The sequence below is a fragment of the Diabrotica virgifera genome, chromosome 2, assembly GCF_917563875.1.
Source record: "Diabrotica virgifera virgifera chromosome 2, PGI_DIABVI_V3a".
Lineage (NCBI taxonomy): Eukaryota > Metazoa > Arthropoda > Insecta > Coleoptera > Chrysomelidae > Diabrotica > Diabrotica virgifera.
The window spans coordinates 64,262,383-64,279,177 of NC_065444.1; the positions used below are offsets into that span (position 1 = coordinate 64,262,383).

A 16,795-nucleotide genomic window follows, 5' to 3' on the forward strand; every position below is an offset into this window, starting at 1 on the left:
GCTTAGATGGCATTATACGGGGGTGAATGGAAGCGTTTTATTTTCTCTCAACTTTAAAAAATTCTGTGGAAAAATTTTGAGGGCTGATTTTGTTTCATACTCCTTTTGTATTATACTGGAAGTCTCACTAAGGTTTTCTTTTTTACACTTCATAAAACACTTCTTTGAAGGTTTTTTTAATTAAAAATACAAACTCACTAAAATTAACAAAACAAAACAAAATTAACAACAAAACCAAACAATTCAATAGCGGGTATATCCACCTCTTGCAGCAACGACTGCTCGCAATCTGTTTGGCATCGAATAAAGATGTGTTATCCTTGCCTCGGGAATAGCCCGATATTCCTCTACCAGGGCCATAACTGTACCAAATTTTCTGGAGGCCTAGGATGACGGCGAATAGCTTTTTTTAATTCATCCCATAAATACTCAATATGATTGAGATCTGGGCTGCATGCGGTCCATTCTAATCTTATCAATCCAACCTCTATTTTGTGAGTCAATCAGTGTTTTTATTTACAAAAAATGGTACAGCTCTTACAAGAAAAGAGATATTCGGATAATTCAAAAAACAAAATTTTAGTGATGCCTCCGAAATAATACGACAGGACTATGAAACAAAACCAGCTCTTCCATTTTTCCACAGAATGTTTTAAATTTAGGAGGAAATACAACACTTCCATTCACCCCCGTATAATACAATGCAAGCAAAATTTTTGTGTTACCGTGTTACCGGAATAATACCAAACGATATCAATACATGTACCTACAAACTGGTGCAAGAATCTTGAAAATCGGAGTACAAATAATAAAGTTATAAATTATCAAACTTAATCAAAAATTTTGGGTGGCGGAATTTTGTGCCGGTGAGTGTATTTACCTGTACAAGTGTGCTGCGCAGTAATGAACGTCACCTGTATCAGTAGCCAGAGACTGGTACGGTGTTCGAGGAAGCGTAGGGAATAATATATTAAAGAACCGGTTGTCTTAATAGTTATTTATGATATAAGTGTTAAAAGTAAACATTTAAAGCACATGAGTGCCTTAAAAATGTAGGTACTTTGTAACACGCATATCATACAATATTTGTTCTACAAACGTAATTACAGGACAATATCTACAAAAAATTTTACTTGAACTTGACTGACATTCTAATTTTATATTTTTTTGACTTTACATCAAAATTGCATATACGGTCAATACGAACTGCAGTGCCTTAAAAATTTTAAAGTAGCATTTTTAACGCTCCTATGGAGTGCTAAAAATTGCATTTTTAACACGGTTGTAGAAAAAATACTTTTTTTCGGACGTTGCTAGCTCTTGGTCCATAAGTTCCCTTCAACTGTGAGATTTGCGGTCTAATTCATGTAAAGGTTTCTAATTATTTTCAGATCATTGTTCAATTCCTACTTCTTTTAGTATTTGCATCGACTTTAGCCATTTTGTTGGTATTTCTCCCGAGTTGAATATGTTGTATATTATATATTATGTGTACATTAAAGCTAAGTACTAAGTAATTATCAGAGATCACTCTTAAAAATAAACTAGCCAAATATAACTTCTGGGGAAAGTGAAAAGTATCATAAGACTTGATAGCATAGTAAGATAAAAACTTAATATCTATTCATATTCTATATTATTATATTATGTAGAAATTGTTAATATACATAGTCGTTATAATAAGTATTATTACAGTATTATTATAATACCTTTTTCAAATCTTCATAAAAGAGGAACAGCATATTTTCTTCGTGCCTTCTATTCCAACCTTCCTTAAGGTGTTCCCAATATGGCGCCCATGGAACTAAAAAATTAATTATTTAATTAAATGTGAAAGTCAAGAAATTTACTATAATGCAAAAGTCCCATACAGAGAGCCCAATAAATCAAGAAAAAATGAACACAAGTCTATTATATCTGTAAATTGGAGCTGGGGAGTCAGATAATAGAACAAATGATGGAGTATAAATAATATCACTCTCTGTAGTTAGCTCGAAACAGAAGTGGAAGATTTTTTAGTGGCATCGACATTAGTTATTCAGCCAGTCCCAATCAGATTGTCACTAGCTTAAGGGTAGTAAATTTATCAGAAGCTAAGGGTAGTAATGTGTAGTGTGTATGTTGAGCGAATATTTTGTTACTTAGTAAAGTGGACTTTATTGTCTTTATAAAGAGATGCTTAGTGAATCTTTGACAAATACTTGTCAAATAATTTTCAACATATTCTGTCAAATATCATTATACCAGTATACAAGTTATATTTTTGTGTATTTATTTTCTTTTAACTGAATTAAAGAACAATGGCCGAATATCCAACAAGGCACTGCGGCCCTTGTCCCAATTTAGCTCAATTTGTGTCGAGAGAAGAAGCTGCCCGTTTTGAGCAAAAAACGGTTCCGAATGTTGAATTCCACGAGAACCAAAGATCGGATGAGCCTGGTTTAGGCGTAAATACATCGAATCTTAAACCAGATTTAACCGTATCTCCCATTAAAGCAGTACACTTTGAAAATAAAGATCGTAGAGTAGGTAATGGATATGTGGGAGGTATTCCTGAATGTGAAATGACGAAACAAGAAGCCTGTCACTGTTGTAATGGTCAAAATGGTACTGCGAAAAAAGAAACTTTAAAAGGTAATATCTTTATCTATTTTTATGACTAGGTACTTATTTAAAATGGTTAGTGGAAAGACAAAGAAATGGCTTCCAATCTGTCTAAAAGAAGATGGTTTTGAGGTCTACAATTTTCTATTCATCGTCAGATCTCCTATAAGAGTCTCGGTTTGCTTTTTTTAATAGGCTATTTTTTATATAAAACTCGTCCAGAATTTAGAGATTAGTTTCGGTGTTCTTCTTGTGGTAGTTTATATTCGTTTCGGATGTTGGCGACCATCATGGCAATCTATACTTTGCACACTGCTGCTCTGAAAAGATTTGTGGTTATTGTGTCGAATCACGTACGCAGATTTTTCAGCCAGGAAATCCTTCGCCTTCCTCATCCACGTTTTTCTTTTACTTTTTCCTGTAAGATTATTTTAAGCAGTCTATATCTCTCGCTGTTTCTCATGATGTTACCGAGGTATTCGATTTTGGCATCATTTTCTTGTGGTAAACCGTTTCGTCGGTTTCGACGGTACTTTACATTTTTTAAGAGCCCGTGTTTCACCTGCGTTTGTAGCAATGGAAATAATAAGAGCATTGACCAACCTAGGCTTGATATTCCTTGTTATTTTTCTATCTTTCCATATTTTAATTAATTTAGCTGTTTCGGTTCAGCCCACTGCTAGTCTGCGCTTGATTTTTGAAGAACAATCGCCCTTGTTGCTAATCAAGGAGCTCAAATATCCAAACATATCTACTACTTTGAAATTCGCTACTTAGTATAATGTGCGGTAGATTATGATTTGCCCTGTCTACGATCATTATTTTTGTTATTCTGGTATTGATATGAAGTCCGAATTCTTTGCTGATCCGACTTATTCGTTCGGTGATTGTAATCATGTCAACTTCATTCGCTGCTAATATAAGTATATCATCTGCGTATTGCAGGTTACTGATTTTTCTGCTCCTGTAGTGATTCCTCCATTCTCCATTCTCCCATACTTGCAATATACTCATTCAAATCAAATAGACTTAATATTGGCATAATTTTCAACAACTATAACTTTCCTTGAACTGTTAAGTAGCACTCTGATAAATAACCGAAATTTGTAACTCTTGAAACCGGCCGTTCAATTTATTTTTATGTAATTTTCAGGCATACTCAAAAAAGATTCAGGTCCTAAAACAGTCGAGGAAATGTGTGCAGATTCCGCAAAAGCTCAAGAACAACCGCCTCCCGTTAGCCACCCAACACAACGTTCTGCTCAGGTTGATGAAAAAGGAAATTCTGCGTGTTATTTACCTCAACCCAACGATTCCCTACCCCATATTCTGGCTACAGAAATGGGACCAATAGGGCCGTGGGCTACTGGTAGAGTTGATTGGGGTCCTCTATCTGGACTGACCGGTACAAGACCCGTCGTAGACAAGTATTCAATAGCTAGATATAGTGAAATTGATTGGAGACTCGGAAATAAAAAAATACTAGACCAAGCTATAACAGAGCAGCATAGAGCCAACTTAATCGACTGGAATGGTCAACAATGTCTCGCTCAAACATTGACAGACGCGGACAAAAATCAAGCAGACAATACAAAAAAGTTAAACCAACGGGAACTTGAGCTACATCGATGGAAGTGTGAACTGGAAAAAGCTATTGCAGCAGAATCTGAGGAAATCTCTTTTATGGAAGAGCAAAGACACAGACTAAAGCAAGCTAGTAAAGTACTTACTCTTCCTGAGTCTATCGCTGGTGAAGCGTTGGAGAGAAGAACTGGTAGAATCGATGGAGAATTGGTTCGTGATGAAGTTGAAGAAGAACTGATCAAAGAAGTAGCTTTATGCGCAGAAATTAGAGATGTATTTTCTAGAACCCTAAAAGATGTGGAAAAACAACTGTTGGAAAACAAAACTGCGAAACAACGATTAGAATACGATTGGAGCGATAAAAAAGTTTCCCATGAAATAGATTCCATTAATATGGCTTTAAATAATAAATCTACGGTGTTGATGTTTAAGCCTGGAGCTGTTCGTTTTCCAGATGAACAATCTACTCCTGATTATTGGGAACATTTTACACGCGAAACTCTTTTAGAAGGAGAAGCTACCAGGCAAAGGTAAACAATAAATGAGGGGCTCGGTAGTAAACAATGGTAAGGGACAAATTTTGATTTTTCGCGAGATAGTATGTAAAAGATGGCAAGGGACATGGCAAAGCACAAAAGTTTACTTAGTTTATCCTCCAAATAATAGATGGATCCAGATTAATTTCTTAAAATTTGGTAAAGAGACATGCATAAGCATGAAAATAATGTTATGTGTCCGTGATAATGCAGGTTGTTCAAATCTAAATGGCTTTTTTGCTGTTAACAGTGACAATTCTGAGAGCTACGATGATTGCCACTCAGATAAAGGTCCTGAATTTCAAGTATTTAGTGAAGCTAGCTTGGTCAAGTTTCTATAAAGAGGACAATGTCTTTATATTCTTAGAATAAATGTTCGCAAGTAAAAAATAGTAAGGGATGTACTTAACATTGTTTATATCCACGTTCACTGTGCATAAAAATTTTGTACTTTCAAACATGAAAATAAATTCTCTCCAGAGCTGTATTATTATTTTTATTTAAACGTTTTAGAAAACCTGAAAGATGTAAAATCATCTTGGGAATTGATTCCAGCTGTTTACCACAAATGGTATCAAAATTTAAAATGAATTCCTAGTACCTACCTATCAAATTATGTTAAGTCAACAGCACTTAACACGTTACGTTAAATTATTTCAAATATTTTAGGTAAACAATGTTAAGTTGTAGTTCATATTTTCATACTTTTCTAATTAATCATTATAAAAATATATTTGGTTTTCCATATTTTGCCTACGTATTAACAATATATTCAGCTAGTTTTAACATGCTTCATACTTTTATATTTTTTAATAAAAAATATAAGAATATTTTTTTCAAAATTCAACACTTCAAAACTCAAAACTTCTTTACTGCCCCTTACATTTTTTTACTGCCGGACCCCTCAAATAGTTTTTATTTAATCAGGACCTCTGTTATTTCTAATATAGCTCTCATTTGGTCTAATTTTGCATTTTTTTAGCTGGGAGAGAAGCCCTTTGATTGTAAGTCTCCATATTCAATTTTTACCATAGTTTAAAGCTTTTGTTTATCAGCTATGTCCATTTAATCTCTCTGGTATCATATTTTCCCGGTAGGTATCACTTATTTGATCCACAGTGTCCATTATTTGAGTCATTCTTGTTTTTGTGTAGACACTATTCTGTCTGTTTTTTAATGTGCCTCCAGTAAGTTGTCATTCCATCGTTTTATTGGTTTTTCCACTGATCGTCTTCCTGTTGGGGCATCGTCCTTACTACACTATTTGTTACCATTCGGCTTATGTGGTAGTTCCATTCTACTCTTCTGCTTTTTACCCAGTTAATAGGGTGGAACGAAAAATTCGAAGTCATTATTTTCTATGGGGCTAGTACGAAAAAGTTGTGTTTTGATGTACAGTGGAACCCCGTTAACTCGGATTAATCGGGACCGCGGCCGATCCGGGTTATCGAAAATTCGGGTTAGCCGGAGAAAATGGTAAAAATTATTAAAATATGGTATGCTTACAGATAAACTCCGTTATAATTGGCACACAGACACTTGTAAACCACGTTCGCGTTCCACACATACAAAGCGTCGTCGAGAGTCTCATTTTTAGCTTTCTTAGCTTTGCACCGATTGTCCAAACTGTCTTTTGTTATCATTTTGAAACAAAAACAACATTTTAAGTTTTATTGCCATTACGTAGACAAAAAATCCAAACACAAAATCTGAATATATTTACGCGGAACGAACAATGAGACTTTACTACACACACACAATACCGTCTCGCAACGAGAACGAACTTATGTTATTTAATAAGAGTGAAGACTAAGGCCATCGTTTGAAAAATAATTTTTTAATAGTCTTTTCTAAACAATGCTAGACAGTTTCAAGTAAATAAAGGATACTACAGATGCCTATTGGTTTCGATAACACGAGAATGAGCGTTGTCTGTCATGCCAGTTATATTATGTATCAAATTACACAAATACGCATTATCTCTCATTGTATAATGTGTTTGACATTGAAAATTGAAACGAATGAACTACATAGGAATTCGCTAAAACGACAAATTTTTACGAAGTTTATTATGATAAATAAAATTAGCCTGAAAAATATAAGATATTATAGTATTCGAACAATATGTTTATAAGGAAAGATAAAAGAAAATATTTTAAGATGTTGAAAAGAAATTGGAAAATCCAGCATAAAGGACATACATTTTTATTGTTGTAATGTTTGTCTGATAAAAATCGGTCCGGGTTAGCCGGACTTCCGGGTTATCGGGGGCCGACTTATCGGGGTTCCACTGTATATTAAAACTGTAAGAAATCTTTTTTGTATTGGACCCTATCTTCAGGTTCCATATTAAATTAAAATTTTTGGGAATAACAAAAAAAAATTTTTTATCAGTTCTTTGAATCTAAATAATTGTTTAATGATACAATATATATTTTAAAATTGGTAGTCTGATTTTGTGTAAAAAAACGGCATAATATTTCTAGACTGCAACCTTGAAGGAATAAAGCCATCCCTTGATTCTGGTCCACAAACAGCAGCTGATGCTTCAGTTACTAACTTAACAGTTCTTTCCACGGATTTTGTATGACAAGGGCAGTTTAAGACCTCTATGTTGTTGTAATTCCCAGAATCAATCATATCCCTTACATCTTTATTGGAAATATGTTTTATCAAAGGAGGAGCCGTAACTTTGAATCCAGAAATAGATATTAAGTAATTATAATCTGCAGCACTAAACTTTAATGTTCGTATTTTGAATCCCCGGATCTTTTTTTCTTTCTGACTTTCTCTAGCTTTCGACACTCTGCGTAGTCCTAGCTCCCGTATATGTTTTCGTTCATCTTTCATCATACCGAGTAATACATTTTCGGGATGGGCAAAATAAGCATTCCTTTGGATAACGGCATCGACAATGTTTCTTTGGTCAACTGGTAGAAATCGTGAATAATGGATCATTTGCCATCAATGTTTTGAACCATCAGAACAGCTAGGATACAGTTTTATATAAAACCAAACTGGTGCATACACTTTTTGGATGAAACTTATTAACATAATTAATTGTTCCATTCAGTTCCAACATACAATCGAGGCAACCGATTATCAACTGTCAGCCAGCTTGCGTATGATATTTTCCCAGGTTTTTATGGCTAAAATCATTAGGACATTTTCCCGCAGCAACTGTTTGACTGATTTGGTACAAGTACTTCTGATCGGTACTAAGGTCTGTTGTTTCTAATAACATTGGTAGGTTGTTTTCTATTGCGACAAAATCGACAACAGCCTTCTCTTCACAGCGTTCCAGAAGTTTCCCTATTGGCCCTGAAAAACCAAGTAGTCCACTGGTGCATCCATTTAACTGTTGAACTAAATGACGTAGAGGTAGCTCATTGTAATGAAATAGCATTCTAGCCATTGAAGTGAAGTGCTGCAGTATTTGTGACGTAGATGGTTGGACTGTAACTGTTGACAAAGGAGCAATGAATTCTTCTTCATGATCATCTGCATCAGACGAATTTGAGTCAGACAAGCTGCTACTTATGGAAGAATTAGAGGAATCAACGGTACAGTATTTCGTCAGTATTATATTTTTGAGAACTTGCCTTTGACTTCATGGATCTTTCCATTTTTTCCTTATTGCTGCAGATGCTGCAATACCCACTGGTCCAATTGGCATTTTTCGACAGGATCGTTGATCTTGAAGAAAAATTCGCTCATTTTGTGGTACTTTCTTGATTTCATCACAAGTACGCACACACAGTTCCAGTCATGTTGCACTTGCAAGCCGCGATATTCAATAACTTTTTACAATCCTTTCGAAACTGACAAATCTTTTCCTTTTATGAATCAGATGCTTGCTGAGTTTTTGTGTACCTATCGCTTAAGATTTTGACACTCTGTATAAATATTTTTAATCATATCTTGAATGCACTTATGCGATAATGTTGGAATAGAAGCTTTTATTCATATTTGTTCTACTTTTGTTGCAAGGGCATTCAAGACGTCGCGTCGGTGATAGATGGATCTTTATTATTATTTTTGTCAACTTAAGTTCATTACGAATAAAGGGGTGCACTTAGCATTAAAGCACTTTAGAATGTTACACTTAGTTGGTAAAACACGATCATTGAAATTTGATCAGAGCCATATTGATTTTTTCGACAAAAATATTTTTTTTGTTTTTTCATTTTTCAGATCCAATATGGAACCTCAAGATATTTTTTTATTTTAAAATGCTCTCGCACCAAATGTTTCCATCACCTGACACAACTTTTAAACATTAGCCACAAGAATTTTTCTTTTCTTTTATTTTTTTGACCCTTTTCATTCCACCCTACCAGTTAAGTTATTAATGTTGTCCACCTTGCATCTCCGTCGTATATCTACACTTCTAGCTCGTAGTGTATTATCATCAATTTTTCGAAGGGTTTTCATCTCTACTGTTTCTAGCAATATTTTTGTCCTTTCTGTATCAGGTCGTGTTTCGGCTGCGTATGTCATTATTGGTCTAATGACTAGTGATGTTGAAAAAGTAACTATTCGTTACAAAGTACTCATTACTTACGAATACCGAAAGTAACGATTACTATACAGAGAGGCAAATCGTTACTTTGATTACTCTGATTACGTCGTTACTTCGTATCAATCGTATCATAGCTAGTAACGACTATTGTATCTACTTTGATTACTTTGATTACTCTGATTACTTCGTACTTCGTGAAGGTCGTTATTATATCGGAATACCTATACAAAATACCTACCTACTGAGAAATACGATTCTCGATATGATTACCGGTACTCAAATACAAAAGTAATCATAGTAATCAAAGTAACGAATACTGTAAATGATTTCTTTATACAAAAGTAATAATTTGTAACGAATACTCGAAAGTAACTATAATCAACATCACTGCTGATGACTATTTTGTAAATTCTGCCTTTCACTTCTTATGGATATAATTATTTCTCCATAGAGAGGCACCTCGCTTGCGTACAACAAATGGATAATGTCCTATAATTTTACGCTGTCAAATGCCTTCTTCAGTTACACGAAACATAAATATCGTCGGCATACTGCCAAAAGTGACCAAGTCATGTTTGGGTAGTTTCGAGAAAATGAAGTTTTAGAAGGAACTATAAAATCGAACATGATAACTACACAGTTTTGAAGGTTTTTGTTCCTAGGCTTAGTCATCTAGAAGCAAATAATGTAGTTAATAATAAAATAGCTCTTATCATAAACTGACAAAAATGCAATAAATATGACTTGGTCACTTCCGATGTAAGATAAAATTAATTAATATGACTTGGGCATGACAAACTTGTAACAAAACGAACGTAACTACCGATAAAAAATACCCGAAAAACATGAAAGTCGGTCTTTAAAGATATATATTTAAATAAAATACATCCTTACAACATACAAGGTTTGTAACGGACAGGGCACACAAAGAAGAGAATAAATCAGAAAATCTTAATTCGTGAACGTTATAGGGACTACAACTTTTATTTTTATTGCATTTGGAACGTGCAAATTGGAAAACGTTTCAAAGGTCATTGTGTGTAAAGCTGCATACATTTCTTTTGCTTTTTTGATTGAAGATTGCATCCAGTCTGGAGTATACCTCCATGTATGTGCGCCCTTTCTCCAAAAAGTTATGTAAGATAACATCAAACAACATATGCTGCAAAATGTACAAAAAAGAGCCAAAATAAATTGATTTCGGTTCTGTCCACTTCAGCTATCAGAAAAACACTAATTTCTTTTATAGTAGTTTTAATACTTCCAGCAGAGTAAAGCAGTTTCTCTTCCACCTTCCCCTTTGATCACTTAATTCTGTCCAAGAAAAGCATTATTGGGTTTCGCAGTTTTATGGGTAGTTAAATTGTAGGTAGATAACTTCCTTGTATAATACATTTGAGAAACGTCCGACATTGGAAGATTTAAACCAAAAGATTGTAGATCAAAAGTTGCAAATTAGTATGTGTATTTGTTTTAACCTTGTTTTTGAAATTTCTTTGCGTTAGAACAATAATTTTGACACAAAATTAAGTATACTTGTACGTAACGTCTACTTAAGTTAAATTGATCAGACAAATTCAATATCAACTCTCTACCGAAAAAAGTGACCAAGTCGACTTGGTCAGTTTTCGCAGTAGCGAATACCAGTATTATGACTTGAGCATTCTAAGAGGTACCTGAAATTAGGCAAACATATTTGTATTGCAACTTGGGCATTTTTTTCTGAAAGATATTATAATTTTAAGTTATTTGGTCAATAAACATCAAAATAAGATTTTTTTGACTTAGTCACTTTTGGCAGTATGCCGACGATACGCCGATTAAAAATGAATAAACATTTTCAATTTCGTAGCAATACGAAACTACTTACAGCCGTATTATATTTTAGTTCAATCAGAGAGTGCTGCAAGCACCCCTACCGGTTTTGAGACTTATTAGTCTCTCTTCAGGGAGTATATATGCAGCTCTCTCTGACTGAACCAGAACAATACCCTCCTCCCAGTCACGAATTGCAACGAACGAAATGGCGGGAATGTACTAGCGACATCTGCTAGAAAAACAGTTTTAATCTAATATCACATAAAATAATACTTAAAATATTACTTTACATTCCACCAGATTAAAATTGGAAATTGAAAATGTTTATTGAATGAAATTGGAAATATTTATTCACTTTTAATTTGCATTTTTACTCAAATCAGAGTACGAGGGGATCAATTTTCGTTGGAACTTTACCGCGCTGAGCAGATGGGACGTCAATAATAAATTGTAAAATTCCCTCATCTTCTTTAGTCTCAGAATCCGTTATGGCTTGCATTTTCAGAAGCCTGGGAGGTGTAACCAGAAAAAGGTCCCAATGGTTTTAATCTGGTGGAATGTAAAATAATATTGTAAATATTATTTTAGCTATTAGGAAACTTAAACTTTTTTAACAAATATGTCGCTTTGTTGAATTCTAATGATTTCTCTAAAATGAGGCAGGTTCAAGAGAAATGATTTAGTCATTCTGGGTATTCTTAATTGTTTGTATGTTCTTCTTCTCGAGTTTTTAAATAATTCTTCTTCATATTAGATGGACCGTAAAATTAATATAAATTAACTATTAGTCCGTTCTTTAACGGTAAAAGAGTGCAAAACCTCTAAATTTTAAAGAACCGCTTGGATTGACATGAAATTTGGCATAAACATAGCTAACAAGTCAAAAAAAAAAAGTGATATTGTGCCGATATGTGCTTTTGCCCTGGGGGTGGTTTTCACCCCCTCTGGGGGGTGAAAAATATTCGTCCAAAAAAAGTCAGGAAATGGATAAACTGGCTCATTTTAAGTAACTTTTGTTCTATAGAGGTTTTTCACGAAGTCAATACTTTTCGAGTTATTTGGCAGTGAATATGTTCATTTTTTCAACAAAATAACCACGCTTTTAGACGGTTTTCGCAAATAACTCAAATAGTAAGTATTTTGTCGAAAAAACATTGTTAGCAAAAATGTAGACTGTAAAAAATTTTAAAAAATGGTGTATATATCACGTCTCTACACCTAGTAGAAGCAGCGTTATAGCTAATGAAAAATAGGTTCATATTCGTCAAATTCCAAATGGAATACTTTAACGTGAAATAACCAAAAATGAAGCACATTTCGGGGAAAACTCATTACAACTTATTTAAAGTGTTTAAAAAAAGCTTTATTTTTGTTTCATAAAAAAATTTCTAGCATCAAAATTAAACAAGTTACGCTCAAAATAAAGTTAGTCCCTTTTGGTTTTGGTAAAAAAATCGAGAAAATCACCCCCAATTAGTATCTTAAATGAACTTAATCGTTACGACTTCACAAGTTTCTTGACTCGTGTATATATTGTTTATACGATCTGTAAGTTTCATCAGTTCAAAGTCCTTATTATTGAAAGGGCTGTAGTTAAAAGGGGTTGAACGAGTCACTGATCACGAATGTATGCAAATTTGGAAACACCATATCTTAATCAATTTTTGTCTAACAGAAAAACAAAAAAATACGTGATATTCAGAAAAGCAAATCTGACTTTTTTTATTTTTCGAGATTTTTGGTATCTCTTACAATTTTTAGGTTATTTTGAAAAAAAGCATATTTTTCAAAATTTTAATTTTTAAAAATTTTACTTTGAAACCAAATTTTTTCAAAAATAAGCACTTTGAATCGATAAAACTTACAGATCATATAAACACAACATAAGTAAAATAACTTGTGGAGCGGTAACTATTAATTTCATTTAAGTTGCTAATTAGGGGGTGGTCTTCCCGATTTTTTTTTTGCAAAAACAAAAGGGACCAACTTTATTTTGAGCGTAACTTGCTTAAATTTAATGCTAGATACTTTTTGTAAAAACAGAAATAAAGCTTTTTTTTAAACTTACAAAAAGTTATAATAAGTGTTCCCCAAAAAGTGCTTAATTTTTTGGATATTTCACGTCGAAATATTCTATTTGAAATTTGGTGAATATGAATCTATTTTTCATTGCCTATAAATCTGGTTCTACGAGATCCAGAGACCTAACGCGTACACCATTTTTTTACTTTTTTATAGGCTATATTTTTGCTAAGAACGTTTTTTTTTCGACAAAATACTTACTTTTTCAGTTATTTGCGAAAAACCGTCTAAAAATGTGGTTATTTTGTTGAAAAATGAACAAATTCACTCGCAAATAACTCGAAAAGTGTTGACTTGGCGAAAAAGCTATATATAACAAAAGTTACTTAAAATTAGTCAGTTTACTCATTTCCGGACTTATTTTGGACATATATTTTTTCACCCCCAAGAGTGGGTGAAAGTCACCCCCAGGGCAAAAGCACACATCGGCACAATATCACGTTTTTTCTTTGACATGTAAGCTATACGTATGCCAAATTTCATGTCAATCCAAGCGGTTCTTTAAAATTTAGAGCAAAAACCGTGAAAGAATGGACTATATAACCTTTCTAATATTCTAAATATTTTCGTCATATTATTTTCACCAAATTGAAAAAATTTTAAAACCTTGAATTATTCATGTCTGTCTGTCCGTCTGTAAACATAACTCCTCCGTCCTTAGACCAGATAAAATGACAAATGAGGTACCGATTGAAAGCTTATTGGGACCGTGCAAGTTCGGAAAAGCGACACCTGGTTTCATAGCCCAGCAACATTTTTCGCACTTTTAATTATATTGGCCAATTATATTAGTCCTGGTTGCTGGATAATTGTCAAGGCCACAGCCCAAAAAAAAATTATAAAAATAAAAAGTAAGACTGAGATTATGTTACTAAAAGGTAAACAATTGTTAATAGTAAATAAAATTTATTATTTAAATTCAATTTAATTTTATATAATATTTGCATATTATATCAATATTGTGGAGCAACATATAATTTTTCTTCTTCAATGACAGTAGGTATGAAATATACGTCAATTTGATAATTTCAATTGACAGTATGAATTATTTAAGAAAGTTTCAAGATTTCTTCCATATTTGCGCACGATCGTTTCTCGTATCGCCTCCAAGTACTTGCACATCGCGAATAACTCAGGGATTCGCTCAAAAAACTTTACTACATAATTTTTTTATAAGCCAAATGTTCTTGTTTGACTTGAAAAATATATTAACAAAATTATTTTTGTCGACAGATCCGTAACTCTACGGGGAACACTAGACAACATTCTAAACAACGCCGCAAGAGATTTGAGAGCACAGGCTGACAAAGTAGAAGCTGCTTTAGAAAAAAGAATTGCCTGTACACAGAAAGTAACAAAACATTTGGAAGACGAACTTAGAGGAGTTTTGCAAAGGCTAGCTGATATAGAAAGACTGAAGGATTCACTAAGAGAAGCCATTAGAAGACTAGACACTCCAATGAAGAAAGCTCAAACTCGTCTGGATAACCGCCTGCTTCGACCAAGAGTTGAAAATTGCAGAGATAATGTTCACTTCGGATTGATAGAAGAAGTAAAGACGATCGGGGAATCGGTGGCTGCTTTATCGGCCCAAATGAAACAAGCTGAGGAATCCCAAGGACGATTGATGCAAGCGAGGAGTGACTTAGAAAGAGAAATAATGCTGAAAATGAAAACGTTAGAAATAGATCATGGTCGAACAAGAAGGATACGGTCTTATTTTCCTTCTGCAGCAGCTCTAAGCGGATATTAGTTTGATCTTTGTAATATTTTATATACATAGTTTTATTAATAAATTTGCTGTTTTTGAATGCATTGTATTGATCTTAATCGCTAGATAGTCTAAGAGCTAGTGAACCCTCCGACTAACGGTCGTCCTGTAAGGCTAGAAATTTTTCTAGTGATAATTCATAGCACACCAAGGCTAAAAACCATGACCTGGCAGGCCTAAGCGGTGCACGTGTATCTACCAGGTGAATCGAAAAGTGCAAATTTAGGGGGTAAAATAAACTTTCTCCTGTAAGGTTTAAATTTAAGTATGTGTTTGATTAAGTCATTTAGAAGAAATGTGTACAATGACAGGCGATTCTGAAGAGCATAAGACCTTGCCAGGCGAGGGGAAAGATTAGGGGTTTTTCCTAAAATTATTCTTTTTGCATCGAACAATTTTTTTTTAGATTTTTTGAATCATTCCAAACAGAAAACGTCTTTAGTGATTTTTCTCTTAACTTAATAGTTTTTGTTATATAAGCGATTGAAAATTTTGAAAATTGCGAAATCGACCATTTTTAACCCTAAATCGGACATTTATCTAAAAATTTCAATGTGGCCAAGATACTTAGATATTCGTTAAACATTGATTGATGAAATCCCGAAGAGTTTTTTGCAATAAAATATCGAAAACCCCTTTGTTTTTTTAATTGCTAATCAAGAGGGCGCGAGACTGTAGTATATGTGAGGACGTTTGAGTTTGCATAAATTCATTATCTCGAGAATGTGCAAATTTCAAGAGAAATCCTCAGACAGGGCAATTTTTATTTTTGAATTAGGACTTTTTGGCATATATATAATACTAGTGACGTCATCCATCTGGGCGTGATGACGTAATCGATGATTTTTTTAAATAAGAGTAGGGGTTGCGTGATAACTCATTTGAAAGGTTATTTAATTCTCTATTCAGTAATATAAACATTAACATAATTATTTATACAGGGTGTACAAAAAATTTTTTTTATTAAATTAACTTTGATTAAATTTGACAAATAGAAGAAAAAAATTTTTTGTACACCCTGTATAAATAATTATGTTAATGTTTATATTACTGAATAGAGAATTAAATAACCTTTCAAATGAGCTGTCACACAACCCCTACTCTTATTTAAAAAAATCATCGATTATGTCATCACGCCCAGATGGATGACGTCACTAGTATTATATATATGCCAAAAAGTCCTAATTCAAAAATAAAAACCGACCTGTCTGAGTATTTCTCTTTAAATTTGCCCATTCTCGAGATAATGAATTTATGCAAACTCAAACGTCCTCATTTATACTACAGTGTCGCGCCTGCTTGATTAACAATTAAAAAACAAAGAGGTTTTCGACATTGTATTGCAAAAAACTCTTCGGAATTTCATCAATCAATGTTTAAAGAATATCTACGTACCTTGGCCACATTGAAATTTTTAGATAAATGTCCGATTTAGGGTTAAAAATAGCCGATTTCGCAATTTTCAAAATTTTCAATCGCTTATATAACAAAAACTATTAAGTTAAGAGAAAAATCACTAAAGACGTTTTCTGTTTGGAATGATTCAAAAAACCTAAAAAAAATTTGTTCGATGCAAAAAGAATAATTTTAGGAAAAACCCCTAATCTTTCCCCTCGCCTGGCAAGGTCTTATGCTCTTCAGAATCGCCTGTCATTGTACACATTTCTTCTAAATGACTTACTCAAACACATACTTAAATTTAAACCATACAGGAGAAAGTTTATTTTACCCCCTAAATTTGCACTTTTCGATTCACCTGGTAGATACACGTGCACCGCTGAGGCCTGCCAGGTCATGGTTTTTAGCCTTGGTGTGCTATGAATTATCACTAGAAAAATTTCTAGCCTTACAGGACGACCGTTAGTCGGAGGGTTCACT

General features: G+C 33.6%; 2 protein-coding genes across 2 annotated transcripts in view; one reads left to right on the forward strand and one right to left on the reverse strand.

Moving 5' to 3' along the window:
* LOC114330093 (sulfotransferase 1E1-like) overlaps window positions 1-16,795 on the reverse strand; it is a 104,985-nt gene that overhangs the window by 12,746 nt on the left and 75,444 nt on the right. Inside the window, exon 6 of the mRNA XM_050642605.1 lies at window positions 1,710-1,804. Within this exon, the coding sequence (XP_050498562.1) occupies window positions 1,710-1,804 (95 nt within the window). The remainder of the gene's footprint in view (window positions 1-1,709; window positions 1,805-16,795) is intronic.
* Window positions 2,200-14,957, forward strand: LOC114330084 (tektin-4-like). Its single transcript, XM_028279396.2, has 3 exons — window positions 2,200-2,634; window positions 3,758-4,718; window positions 14,380-14,957. The coding sequence occupies exons 1-3, from the start codon at window positions 2,301-2,303 to the stop codon at window positions 14,897-14,899; spliced, it is 1,815 nt and encodes a 604-aa protein (XP_028135197.1). The 5' UTR covers window positions 2,200-2,300; the 3' UTR covers window positions 14,900-14,957.

Excerpts from the sequence above, each read along its gene's own strand:
- LOC114330084 (XM_028279396.2), top strand. The coding sequence starts at position 2,301 with ATGGCCGAATATCCAACAAGGCACTGCGGCCCTTGTCCCAATTTAGCT. Across the intron at positions 2,635-3,757 it reads GAAAAAAGAAACTTTAAAAG|GCATACTCAAAAAAGATTCA; the intron begins GTAATATCTTTA and ends TGTAATTTTCAG. Across the intron at positions 4,719-14,379 it reads GGAGAAGCTACCAGGCAAAG|ATCCGTAACTCTACGGGGAA; the intron begins GTAAACAATAAA and ends TTTTGTCGACAG.